General features: G+C 37.8%; 4 protein-coding genes across 6 annotated transcripts; 2 read left to right on the plus strand and 2 right to left on the minus strand.

Annotated features, from left to right (window-relative positions):
* The first annotated feature begins 8 nt into the window (after nucleotides 1–8).
* On the plus strand, nucleotides 9–3,018 carry LOC120420073 (selenocysteine-specific elongation factor). The gene is made up of 2 exons (XM_039582996.2): nucleotides 9–159; nucleotides 1,475–3,018. The coding sequence occupies exon 2, from the start codon at nucleotides 1,480–1,482 to the stop codon at nucleotides 3,016–3,018; it is 1,539 nt and encodes a 512-aa protein (XP_039438930.1). The 5' UTR covers nucleotides 9–159; nucleotides 1,475–1,479.
* Nucleotides 3,016–4,632, minus strand: LOC120420074 (E3 ubiquitin-protein ligase TRAIP). The gene is made up of 2 exons (XM_039582997.2): nucleotides 4,394–4,632; nucleotides 3,016–4,332 (listed from the first exon to the last, which is right to left on the minus strand). Exons 1-2 carry the CDS (start codon nucleotides 4,504–4,506, stop codon nucleotides 3,096–3,098), a joined length of 1,350 nt encoding a protein of 449 aa, XP_039438931.1. The 5' UTR covers nucleotides 4,507–4,632; the 3' UTR covers nucleotides 3,016–3,095.
* Nucleotides 4,633–4,736: 104 nt separating this feature from the next.
* LOC120420075 (SAGA-associated factor 29) lies at nucleotides 4,737–5,995 on the plus strand. Its single transcript, XM_039582999.2, has 2 exons — nucleotides 4,737–4,889; nucleotides 4,947–5,995. The coding sequence occupies exons 1-2, from the start codon at nucleotides 4,851–4,853 to the stop codon at nucleotides 5,778–5,780; spliced, it is 873 nt and encodes a 290-aa protein (XP_039438933.1). The 5' UTR covers nucleotides 4,737–4,850; the 3' UTR covers nucleotides 5,781–5,995.
* A 7,807-nt stretch (nucleotides 5,996–13,802) lies between these two features.
* Nucleotides 13,803–19,248, minus strand: LOC120420104 (polyadenylate-binding protein 2). Of its 3 annotated transcripts, none has more exons than XR_005605819.2 (5): nucleotides 19,088–19,248; nucleotides 18,785–18,875; nucleotides 18,181–18,722; nucleotides 17,838–18,013; nucleotides 13,803–13,887 (listed from the first exon to the last, which is right to left on the minus strand). XR_005605819.2 is itself a non-coding variant. In XM_039583051.2 (4 exons), the coding sequence occupies exons 2-4, from the start codon at nucleotides 18,863–18,865 to the stop codon at nucleotides 17,971–17,973; spliced, it is 666 nt and encodes a 221-aa protein (XP_039438985.1). In that variant the 5' UTR covers nucleotides 18,866–18,880; nucleotides 19,088–19,246; the 3' UTR covers nucleotides 17,466–17,970. The 3 variants fall into 3 exon arrangements, 1 of the variants encoding a protein (XP_039438985.1); XR_005605818.2 differs by having other exon boundaries at nucleotides 18,785–18,880; nucleotides 19,088–19,246; XM_039583051.2 differs by lacking the exon at nucleotides 13,803–13,887 and having other exon boundaries at nucleotides 17,466–18,013; nucleotides 18,785–18,880; nucleotides 19,088–19,246.
* Between the last annotated feature and the right edge of the window lie 6,871 nt (nucleotides 19,249–26,119).

The raw sequence follows: 26,119 nt of genomic DNA on the forward strand, positions 1-26,119 counted from the left end.
CGTTGATCCCAATGGGTGGTTCGTAACGCCAGCTAACGCGCAACGGAATTTATTGATCTCCCCGAGCCGGATCAAAACAAGTGGGTTTTGTTTATTTTCGTTCAGGATCTGTTTCAAGGAAGATTAAGTTCCGGTTATCTGGTGATCTGAAAGCCAAAGGTATTTTTTCCATTTCACGTTTTGCTCAGGTCAAGGAAGACAATTTAAGTTAAATTGAAAAGTTGACGCATAAAGTAAAAAAAACATATTTAAAATTACACTGAAACCCCGATGGTTTGACACCAACTGTTGTCAAACGAACTTTTTAGTTTGACACCCTCTTTACACGGAACTCACACACGCTATCAAACGTTTGGTATGATACCTAGTAAGTGTGAGTCCCGAGTAAAAAGTGACAGTTCGTCACATTTTAGTTTGACTTTGACCAACCAACTGGGTACAAACTTAAAAAAAAAGTGTCAACGAAAAAGTGTTCAGCCACCGGGAGTTGAGTGTACAAGTGTTGAAACATTCTACTTTTCAGCATTGAAATTGGTGCTAAGAAGTTGAACTTTCCAGCACTTGTATGGAAAATTTATACTTTTCAATATTGTTTTGTTGTGAATTGACACATAGACAGTTGACTTACAATTCTATTCAAAGGGTGTTTTTTCGGAATTGCAAAAAATGTTGTATGGAACTTGTTGCAAAAGTTGATTTTTTTAAGCACTCGTCGTATTTATGCAACTCGGTAAATCTCGTTGGATAACTGTACGATTCATGATGAAAAAACCTACTTTTTGTACCTTGTTGCATAAACTATTATTAGGGGAAATATGCCCATTTTAATCACTCTAAGCCGTTCGACCAATTCTCATCACTTTTGCCGTTTTCCGCTATTAAATCAACATTTTTAGATGTATCAACAATGGAGAGTTGCTTGCTCACTTTTGTTTGAGCTATTTATTACTTTGGAACAGTCAAAAACACTTTATGAAAGCTGTAATTTATGATCAAAGTGCTGATAGGCTGATAATAGAAATAGGCTGAGAAAGGGTATAGTTCCCCTACAAGCTTAAAAAACCGTACATTTTCCAAAGAAACGATAAAAACCGACAAATCAGAAGAAAAACAAATGTAAAAAAGAAGAAGCCCACCTTAAATTTTTGATATCCGGTTTTATGTCAGTTATTCCGTGAAATGTGTTGAAAAGTTGACTTCAGGTAACGTTAAAGTTACTTTCAAACGTTACTAATATTCCTGTCCCATACACTCGAGATCTACAAACTGACACGGCGGGCACCGCTGGTGGTCAACGATTGTTACCTATTTAAGTTTTGTTGACCTTGGTGATAGTCTCTGAAGTTCAAACTTACACTTTTTTCATCAAATATTTTTTAAGCTTGCAATCTTTAAACAAATAACGAAAATCGTTAAGCTTAGACAATTTATGTATAATAAATTTTATATACTCTGAAATTATTCCATTCCCCAGACGCCATGCTCAACCTAAACGTGGGCATCCTGGGCCACGTCGATTCCGGCAAGACGACGCTGGCGAAAGCGCTGAGCGCAATAGCCAGCACGGCCGCCTTCGACAAGAACCCCCAATCCCAGCAACGTGGCATAACGCTGGATCTCGGTTTCAGCGCGCTCCAGGTGGACCTGCCTTCGCGCCTTCAATCGGGAAGCGACGAAAAGCTGCAGTTTACGTTCGTGGACTGCCCGGGACATTCCAGCTTGATTAGGACGATTATTGGGGGGGCGCAGATCATCGACATGATGGTGCTGGTGGTGGATATTGGGAAGGGTATTCAAACGCAAACGGCTGAATGTTTGGTGATTGGAGAGCTGACCTGCCGGAGGATGGTTGTGGCGCTGAACAAGGTGGACACGGTTGAGGAGGGGAAAAGGGGGAAGATCGTTGAGAAGATGAAGAGAGGCGTTGGGGCGGCGTTGGAGAAGACCGTTTTTGCTGGGTCGCCGATCGTGGAGATTTCGGCGGGGAGTGGTTTGAATTTGGACTCGTTTTTGGAAGTCTTGACAGGGTTGGCGTTTGTTCCGGAGCGGAATTTTGAAATGCCGTTTCTGTTTGCGGTTGATCATTGCTTTGGGATTCGAGGGCAAGGAACTGTCTGCACTGGGACGGTGCTGCAGGGGCAGATACGGTTGAACGAGGATGTGGAGATACCTAGTTTGAAGGTTGTCAAGAAGGTCAAATCGATGCAGATGTTCAAGCAAAGCCAACAGATCGCTCGGCAGGGTGATCGCGTGGGGATCTGCATAACCCAGTTCGACCCGAAGCTGCTGGAGCGAGGCTTGTTGTGCCGACCTGGTTACGTGATGAACGTGTACGCGGCAGCGTTCCGTTTGAACCGCATCAAGTACTTCAAGGGACCACTGAAAGACAAGGCCAAGTTTCACATCACCTGTGGCCACGAGACCGTAATGGGCAAAATAACGCTACTCAAAGCACAATCGTCACAGCATGAGTTCGTCGAGCAATTGGACGAAAATCACCCGGAAGACTCGGAAGCGTTGATCGTCATCTTGATAGAATTTGAGCGACCTATTCAAGCTGCCCCGAACGCGCTGGTCATCGGTTCCCGGCTGGACACCGACATCCACTCAAACACCTGCAGGTTGGCTTTCTATGGCCATCTCGCGCATTGCTGCACCAACGAAAAGGAGTTCCACGCCGAATTTCTGCCAAAGCTAAACATCTACAAGGAGAAACGGAAGGTCGGAGTGGTTCAGAGGGTCGTCAGCGATGAGGAGCTTATTGTTAGCGGGTTGTTTAAAAAAGAAGGCAATAATAGGCAAGCATTTGTAGGCCTCGCAGCGACGCTTGACACCGGGGAGCGTGGCTTAATTGGGGATACGTTTGGTGCTGGGTCGAAGGTGCGGTTAAGATTAACGAACCGGCTGCGAGAGGAGACGATGAGCAGGTTAAAGCAGAAGGGCGAACAGGTGACGGTTGAGGTGAAATACAAAAAGTTTATGTTTCAAAAAGGTGGTGGCAATAAAATTGTTCAGTAGAAGTGTAAATTTTGCGTCAACTATTTATTCCATCATCATTCCAAACTTAAAAATGTACAATTTTGTCTAAAACAAGCTCAGTCATCATCATCGGGCAGTAAGAAATCGTCCATCATCTGCTGGGCCGTGGAAAACTTGGTCGTCGACGGATGGCGCGTAAGTTTACCCGTTTTAACCCGCTTGCTCAAACTTACCGTCGTTGACGTGGACGGCTTAACCGGCACCGCTGCCGGCAGCGTTTCCTTGCGCGCCGGAAATCCGGGGAAATTTTCCTTCCTCTCCGAACCTCCCAATCCGTTGAACACGAGATTCTTGTTTGGCGGCAACGCGGTCGTCCTCGCCGCGAGTCTCGGATTGCGCATGATCGAAAATCTGTCGCTAAGGTCACTTTGAGTTTTGGTCAGCGTGCTGCTAGCTGCGCTTGATGACTTGGCGGCCGTGGCGCTTGAGCTGAGGCCGGCCCGCATAATCGGTACCAGCCCGATGCTGCTCGCTTTGATGTTGAGGTAGGGCGAGTCGGACGCCATGATGTTGCGCACCTTGTCGGACATCGGCGTGCTCTGGTCCAAATCGGCAACGCCACGCTTCCGCTTGGGCGGCTGATCCGGAGTGTTCAGCACAACCGAGTCCGACTCGCTCGAAGCGTCCGCCGTCGCCGCCGCATTCTTCTCCAGCCGTTTCACCTCCTGCTCCAACCGGTACAGCTCGCTGTCCGCCGTCGACAGCTTCTCCTCCAGGTCTTTCCTTCTCTTCTTCTCGTCCGAGAGATCCTTCTGAACGTACTTGATCCGGTCGCGCATTTCGTGGCACCGACCTTCGCTGACCTTCAGCTCACGCTTCAGCGAGGCCACCAGCACGGCCAGCGTGCGCAAATCGTTATCGCTCGCTATCATCTCCTCAACTTCCTGCGCCGTGGCCGTTATCACGTGCTCCACCGTGGACATCAAATCCATCTTGCTCTTCAACTCCTTCAGCTCCTTTTGCAGCTTCAGCATGTGAGTCCGGTCCAGCCGCAGCATGTCCAGCTCTTGCGTGTAAGCCATCAACGTAAAATCCTTCTTCTGAACCAACTCCTCCAACCCCTTGATAATCTTTTTCATCTTCTTCCGGTCTCCCTTCTCCGTCTCCGCCTTATCCTCGTACTCTTTTATCTTTTTGTCCTTTTCCCTAACGGCCAGCGTCAGATTGTCCAGCTTGTGCAGCAGCGTTGCGCTGTCCTCGGCCGTGCTGTCGTCGCTCACAGCCACATTAAAGTACGCCTTGATCAAACTTTTCTCGTGGCACTTGTTCCGGCACTGGGGACACGTTTTCGACCTGCAACCCAAATTTAATCCATTTCGTGAGATTTCTTGAAAGGAGCCAGTTCGCAACTCACCTCTGAAGCCACTGCAGCAAGCAAGCGTAGTGAAACGCGTGACCGCAGGGCGTCATGTGGATGTCGTCCGACGGCATCAGCAGGTCCGAACAAATCGCGCAAGTTAAATTCATGGTGGGGCATTAAAATCGATTTAATTGTTTTACAGCAAATTTTCGCGACCAGAGTTAGAAATCGCCGACCAATGTTTACAAACTGCTGTGCGCTCGCGCGAAACGTCAAGCTCTTGAGCTACACGCTGATGTGGGGTTGGCAGTTTGTGTGAGGGAAATTCAACACAATAACGTGTAAAACACTCGGTTTGAAATGTTTCAACTGTCACCAAAGTTGTAGAACAGTTTGGTTGGCAGTTGAGTTGTTGACAATTGTTGAGCGAAATTTGTTTACCAAAGCTAAAATTTAAAAACCAATTTTCGAGAATTCAACGCAAAAAACTTTTGGAGGATCTCGTTTCAGGATGCCTCTAACTGCAGAGCAAGCAATGCTGCAGGTGCAGGTAAGATTCATATAAAATTTGTTTTTTAATCAACAGTTATCAGCAAATCCCTTCCAGGATCGCCTCCGCTCACTGAAATCGCTGGTTTATGAGATCGAAACCGAGCGCAAGCGGAACGAACCCAACATAGTGAAGGCAATCCAGCTGACCAAGGCGTCCGGCGAGGACAAATCCCCCGCGTTGACCCATAAACTAAAGGCGCACTACAAGGTCGGAATTCAGGACGCCATCCAGGAGGAGGCGCTAATTCGTCAGGCACTTGCCAAGATTCAGGACATTCGCAACATCCGGAACGAGCGCCGCATTCAGGCGCGAAATGCCGGCAACAAGGAGACCATCCGGCGTGGAGCTCTCATGAAGATGCTACAGATTTCAGCCCAAACGTTGCCGCTTTTTGTGAGCAAAGTGGGCGAGAAGATACCTCCGCTGTGCGGCAGCATTCCGGCCGACAACAACTACGTGGCCAAACCCGGAGACATGGTGGCGGCCCTTGTCAAGGGCGTTGAAAACGAGGAAAACTGGATCCTGGCCGAAGTCGTGCAGTATCTGGCGAACGCCAGCAAGTACGAGGTGGACGACATTGACGAAGAGCAAAAAGATCGTCACATTCTCAGCAAACGGCGGATTGTTCCGTTGCCGCTGATGCGTGCGAACCCGGAAACGGACGGCCAGGCACTGTTTCCCAAGGGGACCACCGTAATGGCGCTCTACCCGCAGACCACCTGCTTCTACAAGGCCGTCATCAACTCCCAGCCCCAAACGGCCAACGAAGAGTACGAGGTGCTGTTCGAGGATCCGACCTACGCGGACGGCTACTCTCCGCCGCTGTTCGTTGCCCAGCGGTACGTGATTGCCATCAAGCAGAACAAGAAGGTATCCGGAAGCTCCTGACAGCAGTCGTCCGCGCAAACCTCGACTTCGGCGGCAAATGCTTCTTCTTCTACTTTGGGCGGGAACGAAAGAATGTCCTCCGTTGGAAAGGAAGAAAGCCTGATGGACACGTTTATGATGGATGGCCAATTTTAAAACACTTCGAATATTGCTATCAGTATGCATAACTAAATTATTGTAAACTCTTGTCTGAAATAAACGTAATTTACTCACAATTTCATCGCACAAAAAACTAATACATATTCCTAAAAACAGGACAATCCCTAGTCCAAAAAAAAAAACAAAATCAGTTTATTTTATACAAAAGCTGTAATTCAATTAGCTCAACATAAGTGTAGCTGACGGTGTCAGATTTAGTTGAAGTTGAATTAACCGAAATGTTTTCAGTTATTAGAAAAAGCTCACTCGCGCTTCCTGTGACGCAACAATCAGGAAAATCAAGAAATTCCCAAGCGGTGTCGGGTAATTTAGAAGAAAGATTTATTTTATTACGTTTCCTGTAAGAAACACGAAATCCAAGAAAACCATTATCGACAGGAAAGGCAGCTAGGTTTCTAGGAACATCAGAAAACCCTTTTCAGAAGTACAAATCAGAAGGTTAAAATTCAAACGAAGACATAACCATATATCCTGCAAGTTTATCAGACCCTAGAATCAGAAACACGAAAAGACGGTATTGTCCGCACAGAGCTTGAGAACAAGCATCCGAAGCATTTTCGCGCACCTGAATACAAAGTAGCACGAATAGAGTGAAAGGGACGATCGAGCAAACGGATTAATCGATCAAAGCAGAGAGAAAGTAGAAATTGAGCGAACGACGCCGCTAGAATAGAGAGGACAAAACATAGAACGAACTATGTTCACTGCGTAAGCGAGATAGACAAGCTATGCGCGTATGGAAGAAAAGGACAAAAGTCCATGAGAGAGGTTTAGAACAAGAGAGAAATCTCTTGATTGAGAGCATTGAAAAATTGTACTAAATTTAAGGAACTATATAATGTAACCGAAACTTTTTAATAAACAGTCACTTTTTAATCACCAGTTTGTTAGTTTACATCCTCGAACTTACGCCGGGTTAATTTACTAATAATCCGAAAATAATGTTATTGAAGTAATGCACTGCACATTACATTTTATGGTGGCTCTCCAGAGAGGAAAAGTACAAAACTGGTGATGGTTCAAAAGTAAGGACCAAGTGTTTGTGGAATTTGCCGAGTTTTCACAAAATAGTGACTCATGTGTAAAAAGTGAGAAGTAGTTCACTTTCCTTCGGCCGCGACCAACGTCTAGGTTGACTCGTGTTCATCAAAATCCGATCAAGTGCCACGTGCCGATCGGTCGCCTTCAACATACGGTTGGAAAAGTGCGTTCGTCAAAATCCGGACAAATCTGTTCGGTCACACCCGAATTGCGGATAAGTGTGCCTGGTCCGGACATCGAATAAGTCCGGTTAGATATCAATAGTCAGCAACTGTCGTGTTTACTGGAAGAGCACGTTACAACAAAGAAATCCGGTCAATTAGAGATTGCCCGGTCGCATTCGACATCAGGTCGAGCTTACATGCGCCAAGGAGTTTCATCAGTGAATCGTCAATCGAAGCTGATCAATCTGAAGGAAAATCTATCGTCGTGTGGACAACGAGACATCGAAGCATCACATCGAGCATAGCAGAATCAGCAACGCAACGAGCATCGCAACGAGCAGCGTAACGAGCAGCGCAACGAGCATCGCAGCATCACCATCGCAACGAGCTACAGCAGAAAAGTAGTAAGTCTACAACGTTAGCCCGTAAGAAGTGATCAGTTAGGAAAAAATCGCAAATTTACCAAAAAGAGTGTAAAGAAGCAATATGGCTTCAAAATTGTTCAAGTTTAGTGGCAATACGAATGGTCACTGTCAGCTTTGTAATGATGCTGATGAAAAGGATAAGATGATAGGTTGTGACGATTGCCAACATTGGTTTCACAAAAGTTGTGCAAATGTTCCAAAAGATCCACCCAAGAAACAAGAATGGTTTTGTCCAAGATGCGTGACCATCGCGGAAAAACTCAGAGGAAGTGTAAATCCAATTATCGAAATGATGGAAGCACAAAGGAAGCATTCCGTTACATGTCCAATAAGAGTACTAACAATCAGGTAGCAACCTTAAAAGAAATGATGGATGCATTTAAAGCATCATTGAATGTTAAAAATAAGCAACTCGAAAATCAATCTGCAATGGTAGTTGATAATCCAAGTGGGGAGGCTGCAATCCTCCAACTTAACAAAATCGTGACCAGACAAGCCCTCATGGACTTGCCTGATTTCGACGGGTCTTATAAGGTATGGCCCAGGTTTCAGAGTATCTTTGAAACAACTACAAAAGAAGGAGGCTTCAGTGATGTGGAAAATCTGAACCGCCTAGAAAAACATTTGAAGGGACAAGCCCTATTTCACGTAGAGTCTCTGTTGACAGATCATACAAATGTTCCACTAATTATGAAATCCTTGAAGGAACAGTTCGGTAACGTCCGATTCCTTTATGAAGGATATTTAAAAGATGCACTCAGTCTTAAAAACCCAAGTGTGGAGAACCCACAATCAATGATTGATTTTGTAACTTCGATCGAGAACTTAGTTACAAATATCAAACTGCTGAAACAACCTGATTACCTGAAGGATCAAAGGTTGATACAAGATCTGGTAGTAAAACTACCATTCAATTTGCGCCAGCAATGGCTGAAAGCATTGCTTGAAAAAGAGAAAGCAGTGAATTTGCTTGAAGAAAATAAATTGCCTGATTTAGAATCGTTTTCTATATGGCTAAAGGACCATAAATCATTGGCAACCATGATGACGTCGTATAAGACAGGAGAATACTCCCAACCAGGGAACCGCGAAAGGTTCAATAGAAGAGAAAAATTGAATGCTCATTTGGATATAAAATCAGACAAAAGATACAAGTGTTTCTCATGCAATGAAACAACTCATAGAAATGCTGAATGTCCAGTTTTCGCAAAAATGGACGTTGCTCAAAGAAGAGAAAGTCTGGTGAAAAATAGACTTTGTTTTGCTTGTTGCAATTTCTCGAACCATATTTCGAGGAACTGCCAGAATCCTAGAAAATGCAATGTCGCTGGTTGTAAGATAAACCACCACCCAATGCTTCACGAAACCAAAAGAACTCCTACCGTGGAGAAACAGTCTGAAAATACAGCAAATCAAGTTAACCACCATGATAGGAATGATAGTAGTGTGTATTATCAAATCATGCCGGTGATATTATCAAATAGAGATAAAAGAGTTAGGGTTTTAGCTCTTTTAGATCTCGGCTCATCTACTAGTTTGTTGCTAGACGATGTAAGACAAGAATTGGCCATAAAGGGCACTAAGAAACCATTAGCTCTTTCATGGACTGATGGAAACGTACAGAATGATGAGAACAGTCAAGAGATTACAGTTAGTATCGAAGGCTGTTATGGAAAAACTTACGAGTTACGAAAAATGCGTACTATCAGTAGCATGTCATTACCCGAACAGTCCTTAAATAAGGACAAGATGATTAAACGTTATCCGTATCTGAAGGATACAAATTTGAAAGGTTATGGGAAAGAATGTCCTAAACTTTTAATAGGCTTGCCACACTCGTTCGTTATTCAAGGATTAGAATCAAGAGTAGGCAAATTCAATGAACCCATTGCAAACAGAACCAGATTAGGCTGGGTCTTGCATGGCAAAGTATCTGGGAATAATTCCAATAAGAACTCCAATGGGAGACATACAGTCGCGTTGCACAAGGAAGTGCAGCATCATGAAACATCCATAAATAAAATGAAAGGTAAATTCTTACCAAGAAGTAATTTGTCGAAGCCTCTAATTGCAAGAATTGAGGAAACAGAAAGCGTAATTGAAGAAGCGCATAACAAGAATGGCCATTGTGAAATTGGTGTACAACACGATGATAAAGAATTTAAAACGGAAAATCTAACGAAAAGAAATATGTTATCCACGATTATGAGAGTATATGATCCATTGGGATTAATCTCAAACATTACAATTCAAGGTAAAATATTTATGCAAGAGTTGTGGAAGTTGGGGTTAGAATGGGATGAATCAATTCCAGAAGATTTGAATGAGTCCTGGAACCATTGGTTAACTAGACTTTTAGCTGCTAAAAACATTAAATTTCCAAGACAACAAATTGAAGTAAATCAATTAGCAGCAAAAGCACATGTTGCCCCCAACAAGATGCTGTCCATTCCACGTCTTGAATTATTAGCAGCAGTATTCGGAACTCGAATCGCGGAAAATATAATGAATGAACTAAGATTGAAAATCGACAGAACCATATATTGGTCTGATTCGAAGACAGTGCTAGCTTGGATACAGTCTGACGCTAGATCATATAATGTATTCGTAAGATTACGAATTAGTGAAATACTCAATTCTACAACCGTATCTCAATGGAGATGGGTAGACACGAACAACAATCCAGCAGATGAAGCAACGAAGGTTGTAACAAAAGAATCCATTTGGATGCATGGTCCAAATTTCCTAAAGTATCAAGAAGAAAACTGGCCTGTAAAAGGAAAGCGTTTTCAAACAGATGAAGAATTGAAGCCAGTTCATATCATAAGGGAATGCAAAATTCCAAACTACAGTTACATTCAAATAGAATGGTGTTCCGATTGGAGTCGTTTGAAACGAGCCATCGGTGGTATAATGAAAATGATCGTTTCGAAAGCTAAGAATATGGCCTACGAAAATACATTGCTTAAAGAAGATTTCTGCGAAGCTGAAATCGTTCTGATTAAAAAGGCTCAGTGGGATAAGTTCCCGAGCGAAATGAAGTCATTAACATTTGAATTGCCAATTGAGAAAAATAGTTCTCTTAGAGGTCTCACACCGTTCCTCGATGAAAAGGGAGTGATGAGGTCGAGAGGAAGATTGGAAAATGCTGACGTGCTAAACTACGCAGCTAAGTTTCCAATTATATTACCGAAAGATCACCATGTCAGTAAACTCATACTGAAATATTACCACGAGAAATTCTACCATTTGAAACTGGATGCGTCAATAGCATCAGTTAGACAAAAGTACTGGATAATTGACATTAGAGCAACAATGAAGAAAGTAAAGAACGCATGTCAATTACGCAAAAATAGATCGGCGCAACCTCAGCCACCCATAATGGCTGCGCTTCCGTCATACAGAACAATTCCATTTGTTAAACCGTTTACTTATGCCGGAGTAGATTACTTTGGACCAGTAAATGTCTCTATAGGGAGACGTGTTGAAAAACGTTGGGGAGTAGTATTTACTTGCCTAATAACAAGAGCGGTTTATTTGGATCTGTCTCGTAATCTGAGTACAGATGCCTTTTTTATCTGTTTGAAAAATGTTCAATCAAGACGAGGTAGAATTATGCAATTGTACAGTGACAATGGAACAAATTTCATTGGAGCAAATAACGAAATCAAAAGAATCCGTCAGAGATTAGCAAGCGAAGGAATTGAATGGTTCTTCAATCCACCTTCAGCGCCTCATTTCGGAGGTGTTTGGGAAAGAATGGTAAAAGAAGTCAAAAGTATTTTAGCATCGGTGCAAGAAACTATGCCAGAAGATGTTCTACGAGGCTTACTCACAGAAATTGAGTATATCATAAATAGCAGACCGTTGACTCATATTCCACTGGAGTCAGAAGACGACGAAGTTTTAACACCATATCACTTTCTGATAAATTGTTCCGGTGATATGGAACCAATGTTAAATGATGTTTCAAAAGGTGAAGCTCTACGAGAGCAATGGAAAAGGTCCAGCCAGTTAGCGAATAACTACTGGAACCGATGGATAAAAGAGTATTTACCCAGTCTTACAAAGAGACCAAAATGGAATCAAGAAATGAAACCAATTGAAGTTGGAGATATTGCAATAACTCCTGATGAAGAAAACAAAGGAAAGTGGATCAAATGTTTGGTAACCGACACAAGACCCGGAAAAGACGGGATAGTAAGATTAGTTAGAATCAAAACAGCATCAGGAAAGTATTTGACAAGACCAGTCGTGAAATTAGCCGTTCTCGACGTCAAGCGTAAACAAAGGAATGCATCAGATGATGATGGCAATAAGAAAATCGAAATGAAAGATGATAAGCAAAACGAAAATTTATAAATGATCCCCAAGCAATACGGGTTAAGGAATAATAAGAAGGTATTCAGCATAGATATAGTAAAAGCAAATAAATCATATTTTTTTTTCTATATTAACTTCATCTTTCAAGTAATAAATGTAAGGAAAACATATTCAACAATACCCATAAGGATAAGGAACAATTTACTCATGTAACAACTCCAACTAAATTCATATTTGTGGTAAACCTACGGATGTAGATTTACGGGGTCCGGTGTAGCTGACGGTGTCAGATTTAGTTGAAGTTGAATTAACCGAAATGTTTTCAGTTATTAGAAAAAGCTCACTCGCGCTTCCTGTGACGCAACAATCAGGAAAATCAAGAAATTCCCAAGCGGTGTCGGGTAATTTAGAAGAAAGATTTATTTTATTACGTTTCCTGTAAGAAACACGAAATCCAAGAAAACCATTATCGACAGGAAAGGCAGCTAGGTTTCTAGGAACATCAGAAAACCCTTTTCAGAAGTACAAATCAGAAGGTTAAAATTCAAACGAAGACATAACCATATATCCTGCAAGTTTATCAGACCCTAGAATCAGAAACACGAAAAGACGGTATTGTCCGCACAGAGCTTGAGAACAAGCATCCGAAGCATTTTCGCGCACCTGAATACAAAGTAGCACGAATAGAGTGAAAGGGACGATCGAGCAAACGGATTAATCGATCAAAGCAGAGAGAAAGTAGAAATTGAGCGAACGACGCCGCTAGAATAGAGAGGACAAAACATAGAACGAACTATGTTCACTGCGTAAGCGAGATAGACAAGCTATGCGCGTATGGAAGAAAAGGACAAAAGTCCATGAGAGAGGTTTAGAACAAGAGAGAAATCTCTTGATTGAGAGCATTGAAAAATTGTACTAAATTTAAGGAACTATATAATGTAACCGAAACTTTTTAATAAACAGTCACTTTTTAATCACCAGTTTGTTAGTTTACATCCTCGAACTTACGCCGGGTTAATTTACTAATAATCCGAAAATAATGTTATTGAAGTAATGCACTGCACATTACAATAAGGTGATCGACGAAATTACATCACGCAGAAAAATATGTTGTAGAATCAGCCTGTACGAGGTTTGATTCAACAAAATATAATCAACGCCGATTTTGCGTTGAAACAAACCTTGATTTTCTTAATTCCACAAAATTTTTTTGTTGTTTTGAAAAAGTTGCTTTGACGTTTAGCGTTGATTCAACAAAAATCTTGATTTTCAAATCTACAAAACGTTTTGTTGATTCAAATATGCCTTATTTTTCTGCGTGATGCTTTTCTTCTAATTCAATTTCCACCCAATCCGTGCAAGGCAGTGATACTCTTCACATCCGACAAAAAAGCTAACGTTTTTCTTTCACTTTTTTTATCCATCGATTTTCAAAAATATTTTCTTCCATTTTTATCTTCTCTTCTGATTTGTTACTCTTTTTTTCTCTCTGTGAATTGTAGGTAGCTCCTTATTTTTTTTCTTTGTGGGCTCCGCGTCCTCTTTTCGCTCCGGATGAATCTTTTCGTTCTTTTGCTCCTGTATCATTTGTCTTCTTTTCTCATTTTTAGTTTTTTTTTCGTGGTGGCGGATCTCTGCTCATCTTTTTTCCCATATTTTTTTAATTTTTTTGCCATCTTTTGTGCCGTTATTTTTTTGAATCCGCATCTTTTTTTGTATCTTTTGATGAGCTGGCTTTTTTGCGTTATTTTTTTCTTGTGGCAATCTGCTTTTTTTGAACAAGTTCAAAAAACATTATTTTCAATGCGCTGGCAAATGGCTTCCGGTTAAGTTTAGCTCAATGGTTGGGTTGGGAATTTTATCTGGATCTCGCGGCTAAAGGCGCGAGTTTTTTTTTGCAATCGTGCATCTTGTTAAGGTATTTTGAATGAGAAAGTTTGAAGACAAATAATGTTTTTTGAAAAGATTTGTGTATTTATATAATACAATAATAATCTGTAAAACATCAACGAAACGATATATTCAATTGCACAGAGAAAAGTTTGAAAAAGGAAAGCGAAAAGAAAGTGATGAATGAATAAAATAAATAGAGGAAAATAAATATACACAAACGTAGAAGAAAGGTCATGCTACTAGTCATTATTAGCTGAACTTAAAATTTTGCAGGAATTAAAAATTACTATTTTGACGACCAGTGGACTCTCAAATTCTCAGCATCAAGAGATCACTCATGTTTCTATACTCACAATTAGAGATCCTAAATAGGGAGACTGGACGAAGTGAATTTGACGTACCCAAACAGACGCGAGTTTGACGTATCCAAACGAGCATTTGCCTTTACGCCCAGCAAAACTTATCAGTGTTGCCAAGCTCAAAACATACGTTGCTAGATCGATTTAGCAAGCTTAGACCAGTCTCCCTATTTAGGGTCTCTACTCACAATCTCGTGTGAGATTATCTTCCCCCTCGTAGCAGCAAAAGCCACCAGAAAACAAAATTTGCCAATGCAGTTCAACGGAACTTACGTTGAGTCAGTTCCCAATCCCCCCACCTCGGGTTCATTCGTTGCGGTTTTATGAGAAAACAAAATAATCTTCGGCGAGTGTGCGTGTACGAGGAACAGAGAAGGAGTGATAAAAAGGGAATAACCTTGCTGACAATCACGAGACAAAAGAAGAGAACTCGCAAGCTCGGTCGCTATACTTTCAGATATTTTAGTGCAGGATTCATCAAATGATAGTTTTTTTATATCACTCATAAAAGATTAAAAGAATGCTCCATAAACTTCGCTAAAATGATAAAAAAAAATGTAAATTCAATATAAAAAAATGCATTTTGCAATTTGATAGACAGTCAACTATTCAAAATCGACTAGAATGGAAACGCAGAACTCGAATTTGATTTCATGATTTGATTTTTATAAAAACCTAAGGATAATCCACACTTCGGATAATCGAGTCTGAACTATACCTGGGTCCTACACCCTATGTAAATTTTTATGTACATTGATAAAAAACACAATTTAAAACTATTTCTCACCACCTTTTTTTATTTTAAATGTTAAAAAAATGACATGACAACATTGTTTAGATGAATCAATTTTCTGTCAAGAAGGGCCGCGAGGTTAATTTTTAACAAATTGATTTTTATGGCATCTCCAGCGCTGGGGTGCAAATATTTTTTTTTTAATTTTTATTAAATTTTTGAATCTCTTTAAATTTTTTCTTTTTTTTATTTTTAATATTTTTTCAAATTTTCATTGAATTTTTATTTATTTTTAATTTGTATTTTTTTTATATTTTTTCTAATTTTTTAATTTTTTTATACACAAAAAGCAATTTATTTTTTTCCGTGCATCATTCCATTTGCCGCAGTAGTAAACCAGCAGCATAGCGGGTAGCAAAGTGAAATCCCGAAGAACTGAGAGTAAATTTGCTACCGCGACAGGTACAGCGGTGGGGTTGACGTCGGGTGCAAATTTGATTTGCTTCGATGTTTGCTACCCGCGCTGGAGATGCAATTAGTACTCAGAAAAATAAGCTTTATGGTTGTGAACAATAATATCGGAAATTTAAGCTTCATTTTAGGACCCAATTGCGAATTTTCAAATCTCACTTAAAAATGTTATAATATTTTAATTTTTTTTGACTTCCATTTTTATATATTTTTTAATTCACTTTTTTTTAATTCAGGAATAAGCGACAAAATTTCTGCCCGTGTTTTCCCTAAAACATATTTAAAGAGATCGAAAATATAAACATACCTACAGTTTTTTATTAGGTCCTATAAACATATGAAAGACAATAGTTTATTGGTCCTTTTTTAAAAAAAAAAAACTCTGGATACGGATTCTGAAAATACAACTTAAAAAAAAAACAAAAAAAAATACATCTAGTGTTTTCTTTTCATTATATTCCTATAAACATATGAAACACAATAGCTTATAGGACCTTTTCAAAAAAAAACTTTATGTATTTTTTAGAGTGCCTTTTTTTTATCTGAATCTGAAAAAGGTATTAGACTATGACAAAGAAACAAACAAACTTGAACTTTTGTTTTGTGTTTGTCAGTTTGCCAAACTCGCAAACCAAGCAAAATGTATGCAGGTTGATGTTTCTGCAAACAAATGCAGTCAAACTGCCTAAGTGTCAAAAAGTTTGTTTGTTTGTGAGTTTGTTCATTTGTTTGTCATAGTGTAATACGTCCTTGACTACAGTCCAGATTCGATTATCCGAAGGCCTTAAATCCAAGATGGTGGCCAAAACGGCGGTGAAAAATGCACTTTTTATTTTAAAAGGCAATCAAATATTGAAATATGAATAAAGTGGGGTCACAAAACTCGAACCTAAAATTAAAACCAAGAAAATAAAAAAAGCGAAAAAAAACTTTTTTTTTTTTGGTTAGGCTGGTACAAATATTTTTAAAAGTTTTTGTCACCCCCCCCCCCCCCCCCCCCCTTCAAAATTGGACCGAAAAATCAGGGGGCAAAAAAAAAAAATTTTTACAATAAACTTCAAAATTCAAGTGCAACCAGCTGAAATCAAATTAAAATACATTCTCCTGCGTTTAAAATCATTTTTAGCATGTTTGGGTTTATTAAAAAATCTTAAGATTTTTTGAAAATTTTCGATGCAAAATCTTTTTTTTCGATACAATTTTTGTTTTTGTCAGATCTTAGATTTTTTGAAAACTAATGATTGCAAAACATCTGAACTAGTGTAAAATGCATTTTAAAACACTTTTTTCATTTAAATGTGAAGATTTTGGCTTGTTATTTAATTTTTTTTTTTTGCCCCCCCCCCTTGACCTCGGCCAGGGCCGAGGGACAAAAACTTTTTTAAATATTTGCATCGGCCTTATGATTTGATTATTCGAAGTCCCATACAATCCTTCGAATAATCGAAATTTCAAATAATCGAGTCTGGACTGTACCTTTAACTACAGACAACTTTGCCGAAGACACAAACTCGATCTGAAATGTCTTCCCGAGATACAGATATTGAATTTTTACATACCATTTTTGTGTTGATAGCTGCCACAATTGTAAGCAGACATGTATGAGCTAACGTAAGATGCAAAATGTGCAGCTAACGTAGGATGCAGAAGCCCCCTTCAAATTTTCAGCCTTTTCAAAAAATACAAATGAAATCCATTTCCGGCTTTCGTGGTGAATTGCGCACGAACAAGAGGAAGCACGTAGATAGGTTTTATTTTTATAACTCAAAATTTAGTTAACAAAGTTTAACCTGCTTTTCAGATTCTCGACACCTTGAACAAACAAAACATTGCAAATTCTCGACTTTTCCCCGGGATTTCCCGACTCCAGTGGCCACCCAATATTGTCGCTTGTGTGCTGCTAGTGAATTGTCCTATTTTTTAACAGCAGACGTGTCACAAGATAGCACACAAACGACGATATATTTTGACGTTGAATAAATAATTTTAAAAAAGTAAATATTATTTATATATTTTTGATGGCAAAAGATAATTTGCCAAAATTTTCTATATTTTTTAAGGTTTTGGTTTGGGGTCAAATTTCAGTAATACAGCCAAACAGATCATAATACCAACCATTCTATAAATATTAAAACGTGCATTTATTACAGCGAAATCCCGTACTTCTGATTAAGAGGCTAACTAGTGCGAAAGTAAAACAAAAATAAACCCAAAAGTAAGCAACTAACTACGAAAAATCGAACCAAAATCTACCATTGCAATTTCTAATCAACACAGCGAAGACATTTTTGTACAATAGTTTAGAACCAACGCTACAAAAACAGAACTAAAGACAGATGATAATAGATGTAGGAGGTCGTAATCACAGAAGAATTTTAAAATTTGCTGTTTGTCTCTGCTTGTCGGGCGAAGAATCAAACGCGCAAAATCGGGCCAGAAACAATAGAGAGTGTGAAACGAAAAAAAAAACGGACTGACCGATTACTTACCACTAACTGCCACCGTGGAGGCAGATGCGTGTGTTTAAATGTAAGGGTTGCAAACTCTCTCTATACTCTAAATCGTCAGTGTTTATGTCGACGCGGCTTTCTCGCTCTCTGATTCTCTCTGTGTGATTTAATCCTAATAAGGTGTGTAGAACGTGGCTCGTCCTCGGTATCCGCGACTAGATGATGGTTGAATTCGGGTCACGCGAACAAAATAGCAACAAATCGGATGGAAAACGAAAACGGAAAATATTTTTTTATTTTTCAAAATACTACTAAGTAGAAAGAGGTAGGTGGTGGTGTTGGTTTTGGCTAGTTTTGTCTGGGACTTTGGTAAGGTACGTACGCTGGCCTTCGTGTTCCTCGGTGGGCTCCGTAACAGCAGGCACGGGAGACGCGCGAGGCTCGGCCTCGCATGCCCCGCGGGAATCGGTTGGTGGTGCACATACCGGGCCGGTTGGTGCGCTTTGGGTTGACCTTGATCTGGCGGCCCCGGAACAGCGTTTCGTTCATCGCGAGCGCCGTCTCGACAAACTCCTTCGAGCCAAACTCGATGTAGGCGAAGCCCTTCGGATGGCCGTCCGCTTTGTTGCACAGGATTGTGACTCGGTTGATGGTTCCACAGCCGTGGAAGTGTGCCTCCAGCTCTTCGGCCGTCGCACCGTAATCTACGTTGCCAACGTAGATCGACCGATTGTCGATTTCGGCCTTTTCTTCGGCGCTCATGATCGGGGTGGCCCCCGTTGGCGAGCCCAGGGTCATCTGTTTGGTAACCTCGGACTGCAACTGTTTCAACTTTTCTGCTTCCTCTTCCATCTCTTTGACGCGGGCCTTGATGGCCTCCAGCTCGGGATCGATTTGCATCTCGGCTCCTTTCAGGTAATCATCCTGAATAATAAAGCCATAACAATCAAACATTAAACAACCCAAAAAAAACCTCAAATTCTCACCTCAATGATCAGTTCCGAGTCGTCGTCGTTCGATCCGAGCGCACCCAGGTTGGAATCGTTCAAAAGACTTTCGTCGGCCATCGTCGCGCTTCTGTCCTGCCAAAACATCAACAAAACAAGCGTTACTCACACGCACACAATCGCGCATCCACACACACTGATGATGACAGCAGAGCCCGTCAATGATTGATGACGCCGCACGAAAACGGCAATGGCCGCCAACCACCGAAAAAAAGCACCCTCGCTCGGAAGCCACTTTTTCAAATCCGAATTTCACCCCCGAAAAACACCATTCCCACGTACCTTTTAGCTTTCTCTTGTGACACGAGTGCCCGGCACCGGTTTCGTGATAGTTTGGAGCCGAATTTCGTGTAATTTGCTGCAAAAGGCCGCAAAAAATGCTTCACTTGAACAAACACCACCCGCTTCTTCACTCTGACACTAGCTGAATTGGCTGGCTTTGTCGGCGATGGCTGATGTGCGGGTACCAGGCCGCGGCGAAAGAGACGGCGCGATAGAGAGCGTAACGCCACGTAACGTATCCGGTGTGGTGGCGAAGACTCGTTGGGGGTAGGACTGTGAGATTTTGAAATGGAAGATTTTGAAAAGTCATGCCAGCCAAGCAGCAAATTTTACCGAAGCAAAATTAGGGCATAAAACACGGACAGTGATTATTTTATCAGAACTCAATGTCTGAACATTAATTCAATAAGCTTATATTTTTCGTTTAATTTATTTTAATTGAAATTCTTGTCTTTAAAATCAAAATCCCGCAGAGAAATTTAACGCCCCGATCGGCCCTTGTAAGACCGATTTTATTTAATCATCAGACTGATCTGGTCGTAACATTTCGCAGTAGGATAAGGCTTTCTAGACCCAGTAAAACAATAAAATTTAACTCAAAAGTGACGAACTCTCCGAGCTTGAGCTGTCAATGTCCCTGCGAAATATGTTGGCTGTCATCGGGCGGTAGGCCTTAAAACCAGCTATATGAGAAAACCAACTTCGGTGGCACTTAAAGGTGTGTGTAAATGTGTTAGTAAATTTTCGACATGAAAGCTATGGCAAACAAACAAACTCGCACATTTTGACAGCTTTCCTGCTCAGTTTGCAGAAATTTCTGTCAAACACGAAAAAGGGAGAGTTTGTTTGTTTGCTTATATGCCGTAGTCTAATACCTCCTTTATGGACAGCAGCGGTAGTGAAAGCAAGCCAGAGAGGGTGAAGAAAAGCCCCAAGAAATCTCTATCTCTCTCTCCCTTTGTTCTGCTGTTCGTGAACCTGGTTCTTGACCACTTTCCTTTAGAGGTCCGTATGTTCCCAATTTTCCCTAAAGAATTTTAAGGAAAAATAGATTAAATGGAAATCTTAAGCTGAATTTGGTGTTCAATAACAAATTTTTCATTTCTTTACGTTTTTAGCTTAATCAGCCTCCTGTATCGGTTCCAGAGTTTCGCAAGTTGTCATTTTTTATAGTAAGAACCTTCGCGTTCGAACAAAACTGTCGATTTTTTTGTTATATATAGAATGTTTAAGATAAGAAAATTAATTAAAAATACAAGTATTCAATATTTTCATTCAAATTAAAAGAGTATTCAAAAATTTAAAAAAATATAAATTGAATTGAAAACTTAAAAATAAAAAAAACTAAAATACAAATATTCAAAATTTAGAACATCTTTTTTTATTATTATTATAGAGACACCATTGTGCACACATCTCTTCAAGGTGGATAGTGAAAGAGGAAAGATTACAGAGTTTAAAATCACTTCAATAATTATTACCGTGTTTTTGTTTCTAACGATTTCTGTCTATGTTTCAAATATTTAGCGGAATATTTAAATATTTAAAGAGTGAGTAAAGTCATTCCGGGTGTAGGAGTTGTCTCCATGCCATAAGTACAAACAACACACCAAACCAAGCCTACTCCGGTGGAAACGCTAGCGGCGGTTGGACTCGCAATCCAAAGGTCGTCAGTTCAAACACTGGGGTGGAAGGTGCCTTGGAGTAAAAGAGGTTTGGGTGCTCTCCCCATTCAAGCCTTCGGACTCCTAGGTTCGAGCAGAAACTTGCAATAGAGACCACAAAAGACCCGGGGGTTGTTAATGTGGATGGTTTGATTTTTTTTTTATTTGATTTTAAAGAGTGAATTATCAAGTTCTTCAATTTTATCTTCGTCCTCTTCTTCCAGGGATTTAGAAGTTATCTCACAGCACTTTTTCATATACAGGGTTGTTACGGAAAAGACGAGAAAAAATCCGCGCCAGATCCGCGCCGACCCCAAAACCCAATCCGCGCGAAATCCGCGCCATATAAAAAAAACCGCGACAAACATAGAAGAGAGTAACATAATAAATGCAATTTTAAACGAAAAAAGAATAATACAGAAGGGATTTGGATCAGTACCGTTGATCAGTTGTGGATTCATATCCCACCTGTACCAAATGGAACCTTTTTTGCCATTTCTGAAACAATATTAGCATTTTTTTTGCAACACTTTAAATATCGTTGCTTTAAAAACGAGTTCAGAAAAAAATTAAATTCGAAGATTAAAAAAAAACTAAAACCATAAAATAAATCACCAAATTATAAAATCTAGGGATTAAGTACTTGATAATTCTCGCCAAAACTTTGCTCTGGAAAATCGAAACACGAAATTTCTATTATTTTCTTCTCTAATTTTTCTAATCTAAAATATGACTCCGAAAATGATCCGAACTAAGAAAATGGCAAAAAAATAATATAATAATTTGAAAATTTAATGATTTAATACTTAAATAATTAAATAATTTAATAATTTAATAATTTAATAATTTAATAATTTAATAATTTAATAATTTAATAATTTAATAATTTAATAATTCATTAATTTAATAATTTAATGATTTAATAATTTAATAATTTAATAATTTAATAATTTAATAATTTAATAATTTAATAATTTAATAATTTAATAATTTAATAATTTAATAATTTAATAATTTAATAATTTAATAATTTAATAATTTAATAATTTAATAATTGAATAATTTAATAATTTAATAATTTAATAATTTAATAATTTAATAATTTAATAATTTAATAATTTAATAATTTAATAATTTAATAATTTAATAATTTAATAATTTAATAATTTAATAATTTAATAATTTAATAATTTAATAATTTAATAATTTAATAATTTAATAATTTAATAATTTAATAATTTAATAATTTAATAATTTAATAATTTATTAATTTAATAATTTAATAATTTAATAATTTAATAATTTAATAATTTAATAATTTAATAATTTAATAATTTAATAATTTAATAATTTAATAATTTAATAATTTAATAATTTAATAATTTAATAATTTAATAATTTAATAATTTAATAATTTAATAATTTAATAATTTAATAATTTAATAATTTAATAATTTAATAATTTAATAATTTAATAATTTAATAATTTAATAATTTAATAATTTAATAATTTAATAATTTAATAATTTAATAATTTAATAATTTAATAATTTAATAATTTAATAATTTAATAATTTAATAATTTAATAATTTAATAATTTAATAATTTAATAATTTAATAATTTAATAATTTAATAATTTAATAATTTAATAATTTAATAATTTAATAATTTAATAATCAAATAATTTAAAAATTTAATAATTTGATAACTTAAGAACTTTCTTAAAAAAATAAAATTAACAAAAAAATCAATGGTAATATTTTCATAATTTTTCAATTTAATAATTCGTTTTTTTACGTTTTTTTTTTTTGAGTCTGTAATGTTTTGACAATTTCAAATTATGAATTCTATTTTTTTTATTATTTGAATATGTAAATTCTGAAATTTTAAATTGTTGAATTCCAGATTTATTTTTTTTTTAATTTTAACATTACATTTCGCTTTTAGACGGAGATTTTAGCAGATTTCTAAGTGGATTTCGTCATGTTGTGATAATTGGGAGAAGAATCAATTCTACCTGAATCAGAGTGGCAACAATTTTTTTTTATTTTTTCAATAAATCAAAAATTTAAAAAATTAAATTTTTATATTTAAAAAAATTTGGAAAATCTACAAAGTTTCATAGCCTAAAATTCTAAAATTCTGTAATTTTTTCGAATTTTGTTATTTTGATTTTAATAAAATTGGTATTTTTTTGAATTTTTAAGCAGATGTTTTAAAAATAATGAGTGGTAATGTTATGTTAAATTTATATAACAAATCTCAATACATTAAAAAAAATCGCTCCTTGAAGATTATTTCAAAGTTTCGTATTAAGAAAAAATAACAATCAATAATTTTTAGAAGAAAATTTTCTTCATTAACAACTTCTTAGAAATTGATGTTTTCGCACTCAACGAAAAAGATTGAATTTATTTTATTCGTAATAATATTTTCCTTTGTAATTTGAAAGAAATTCTATCGTTCTCAATTATTTTGTTTATCAAAATTGCTATCCGCGCGAAATCCGCGCCTGAGCAAAATTAGCCAGCAAATCCGCGCCAGATCCGCGCGATACGCGCCATCCGCGCCATCCGCGCGATCCGCGCCGTCCGTAACAACCCTGCATATAATATTTTGCTTTTATGACATCTTCATCTTCTTAATCTGTTTCTTATGCAGCCATCTCTTTGTTTTTTTGTTAGTTCGTCTTCCGCTTCCAAATATGCCTGTAAGCGCTTCCTGCGGCGGGAGTGCTTAGAAGGCACGGTCTCGAATCCATCGTTGTCTTCGTCGTCAATTTCACTTGTTTCCATTGCATTTTGTTCTGGTTTACTGCTGCTGCTGCTTGGTTCGGGTTCAATCGGTTGTGTACTGCTTTTTTGGTTCACCTTTCACCACATCTTGAAAATGCAAAAAAAACTAATTTCCACAAGTTGAAAAAAAATAACAATCTTAAAATTAAAAAAAAAACATTAAGCTTAAAATCCGAAACCCCCAATAAACAATTTTTTTTTGCATTTGGTTATTTTTGAATATCTATAACTCAATGCGGTTTAATAACACCCAGAAAGCAAAAATTTAGTTTATATTGGATCTTTCATTTAAAAAAAAGAACAAAGTTCGTATATTATATTATTGTTCACAACAATAAAGCTTATTTCTCTGAATACAATGTCCTTTAGTACGACCACAAAGGATTTAAAGAGGATTTTTAAATCAATTTAGAAAAATAGCGGCCCTTCTTGACAGAATAGGTTCTACTTGACAGTTGGTTCCAAGGGGACCATAGTTGATTCATCGAACAAATGTTGTCTAGTAATTTTTTTTTTGCATTAAAATGAAAAAAAATTAGTGATCAAACATTGTTTCTAATCATGTTTTTTTATCGTTGTTCATAAAAATTAACGTAGGGTTTTAGGACCTATTAATCGAAAAAAAAACTAACTCCGCATAATCAAATCTCTATGGAGAAATTAAAAAGAAATATGTTACTCGGTAAAATATACTCATTTTCGTTATACTATGCCATTCTACCTATTCTCGTCACTTTTGCATCAACAATAAAAAGTTGCTTGCTCACTTTTATTTGAGTTATTCATTACTTTGGAATAGTCAAAAACGAGTCAAAAAGCTGTACAAATACATTTTTAAATTTCTGATAAGCCAATAATACAAACGGGCCGAAAAAAGGTATGTATATTTAACTCCATTGCAAAAAAAAAAACAAAAGGTTTAAACAATTGCCACTTAACAATATTGTTTCAAAGCTTTAAAAACATCATTGATTTCAAGGAAAACAATGTAAAGAGGTCAATGCGAGTTTGTTAACAAAGAGTCTATCCTGCTCACGTCAGTGGATGTTTTACCTTCCTCACCTTACTGAGGAAAGGCTATAAAATCACTGGAAAAATTGACTTTTTAGTTAGACCTCCTTCATTTGTACATATCGACTCAGAATCCCCAGCTGAGCAAAGGTCTGTGTGTTTGGCTGTATGTAGACATGTGTGCCGAATCAATGTCACTGGAATATCTCGTCACTGGCTTAGCCAATTTTGACCGTATTGGCCTCATTCGATTCGTCTTAGGGTCCCATAAGTCCCTATTGAAAATCACAAGTTTTAGCAAAGCGCATCAAAAGTTATGCTTAAAAAACTGCTGCATATAAATTTCAAAATTTGCAAAAAGGGTGGTTTTTGCATGCAAACCTGCCATATTATATATTATTAGAAAGGTTCTGAAATGACCTTTCTTGTGGATTAAGAATTTTCAAGATCTGACTTACCTATCTTAAATTACAAGCAGTTTAAAAAATGGTCTGAATTTACATAACCTCAAATGGTCGGGTCTGATCGCCACGAAAAAGCCGTGTAGAGGGATGCCATTTTCCCCAAAGGCGGTGTCTGTAACGTCATGATTCGAATTCCCGGACGCTTCGAAACCCGGACACTCCGTCTTGTTTTATCAATTATTTGGATATAAGTTCACATTATGAATGTCAAAACTGTGTTATTTGATGAATTCCAACATAAACTTTCATTTAAAGTTTGTATGAACGCTGTAGTTAATGCCAAAACAATTAAATACAATAAAATTATAAGTTTACCAAAAATGCGAAACATTTCACTTGAAATATTTCATAGGCGTTCGAAGTACCGGGAAGGCAAAGCAGAAATTTATGGTGTAAATTTTAGCAAATTTTTATATAAACTATCGATTGTTTTAATGTAAACAGCTTATTTGAGACCTAAAGAATGCCATTCACTAACATTTCAGTCCAAATTTGTGCAATTCATAAGTAAAATTGAGTGTCTGGAATTCGAAGAAAAAGTGTCCGGATTTCGAATCAGTTTTTATTAGCGTCCGGGATTCGAAGCACAATAAGTCATTTTAACTTTGAAATTATGATGAAAAATTGTTAGAAAAGACATATTTTGCATGAATTCTCTTAAAACAGACTGTTTATACTACGTCCTGGTAATATTTCTACATTTCCAACTTATTACATGATTTTTTGCCAGCAATAACAAAAATGATATGCTACTAAGTGTCCGGATTTCGAATCATGACGTTATAAACTTGACAAAAAGTCCGTAGCTAGTCTGTTTTTTTACGCATCACTTATTTTTATTAGGACCTCTTAAGTGCTGCGATCACGTTACGTACGATCCATAAACCATGTGGACACTTTAGGGGGGTTTGAATCACTCTATAAATGAGAGGAAGGCACCAACCACATAAAGGTAGATTAAGTAACGTTTTTTTCATTAGAAGTGAGCAGGATAGACTCTTTATTAACAAACTCGCATTGGCACCTTTACATTAGGTCTATTCCCGTACTGCAGAATTCTGCAATTCTGCACAAAAACGGCAGCAGAGCGTTCCCG

The sequence above is a fragment of the Culex pipiens genome, chromosome 3, assembly GCF_016801865.2.
Source record: "Culex pipiens pallens isolate TS chromosome 3, TS_CPP_V2, whole genome shotgun sequence".
NCBI classification, from domain to species: Eukaryota; Metazoa; Arthropoda; class Insecta; order Diptera; family Culicidae; genus Culex; species Culex pipiens.

What these genes read in the sequence shown, in the direction of transcription:
- LOC120420075 (XM_039582999.2), top strand. Translation starts at nt 4,851, where the DNA reads ATGCCTCTAACTGCAGAGCAAGCAATGCTGCAGGTGCAG. An exon ending in AAGCAATGCTGCAGGTGCAG is followed by an intron (nt 4,890 to 4,946) that starts GTAAGATTCATA and finishes AATCCCTTCCAG; the next exon opens with GATCGCCTCCGCTCACTGAA.
- LOC120420073 (XM_039582996.2), top strand. Translation starts at nt 1,480, where the DNA reads ATGCTCAACCTAAACGTGGGCATCCTGGGCCACGTCGATTCCGGCAAG.
- LOC120420104 (XM_039583051.2), bottom strand. Translation starts at nt 18,865, where the DNA reads ATGGCCGACGAAAGTCTTTTGAACGATTCCAACCTGGGTGCGCTCGGA. An exon ending in ACTCGGAACTGATCATTGAG is followed by an intron (nt 18,723 to 18,784) that starts GTGAGAATTTGA and finishes TTTATTATTCAG; the next exon opens with GATGATTACCTGAAAGGAGC. An exon ending in CGAGGAACACGAAGGCCAGC is followed by an intron (nt 18,014 to 18,180) that starts GTACGTACCTTA and finishes ACCATCATCTAG; the next exon opens with TCGCGGATACCGAGGACGAG.
- LOC120420074 (XM_039582997.2), bottom strand. Translation starts at nt 4,506, where the DNA reads ATGAATTTAACTTGCGCGATTTGTTCGGACCTGCTGATGCCGTCGGAC. An exon ending in TTGCTGCAGTGGCTTCAGAG is followed by an intron (nt 4,333 to 4,393) that starts GTGAGTTGCGAA and finishes TTTGGGTTGCAG; the next exon opens with GTCGAAAACGTGTCCCCAGT.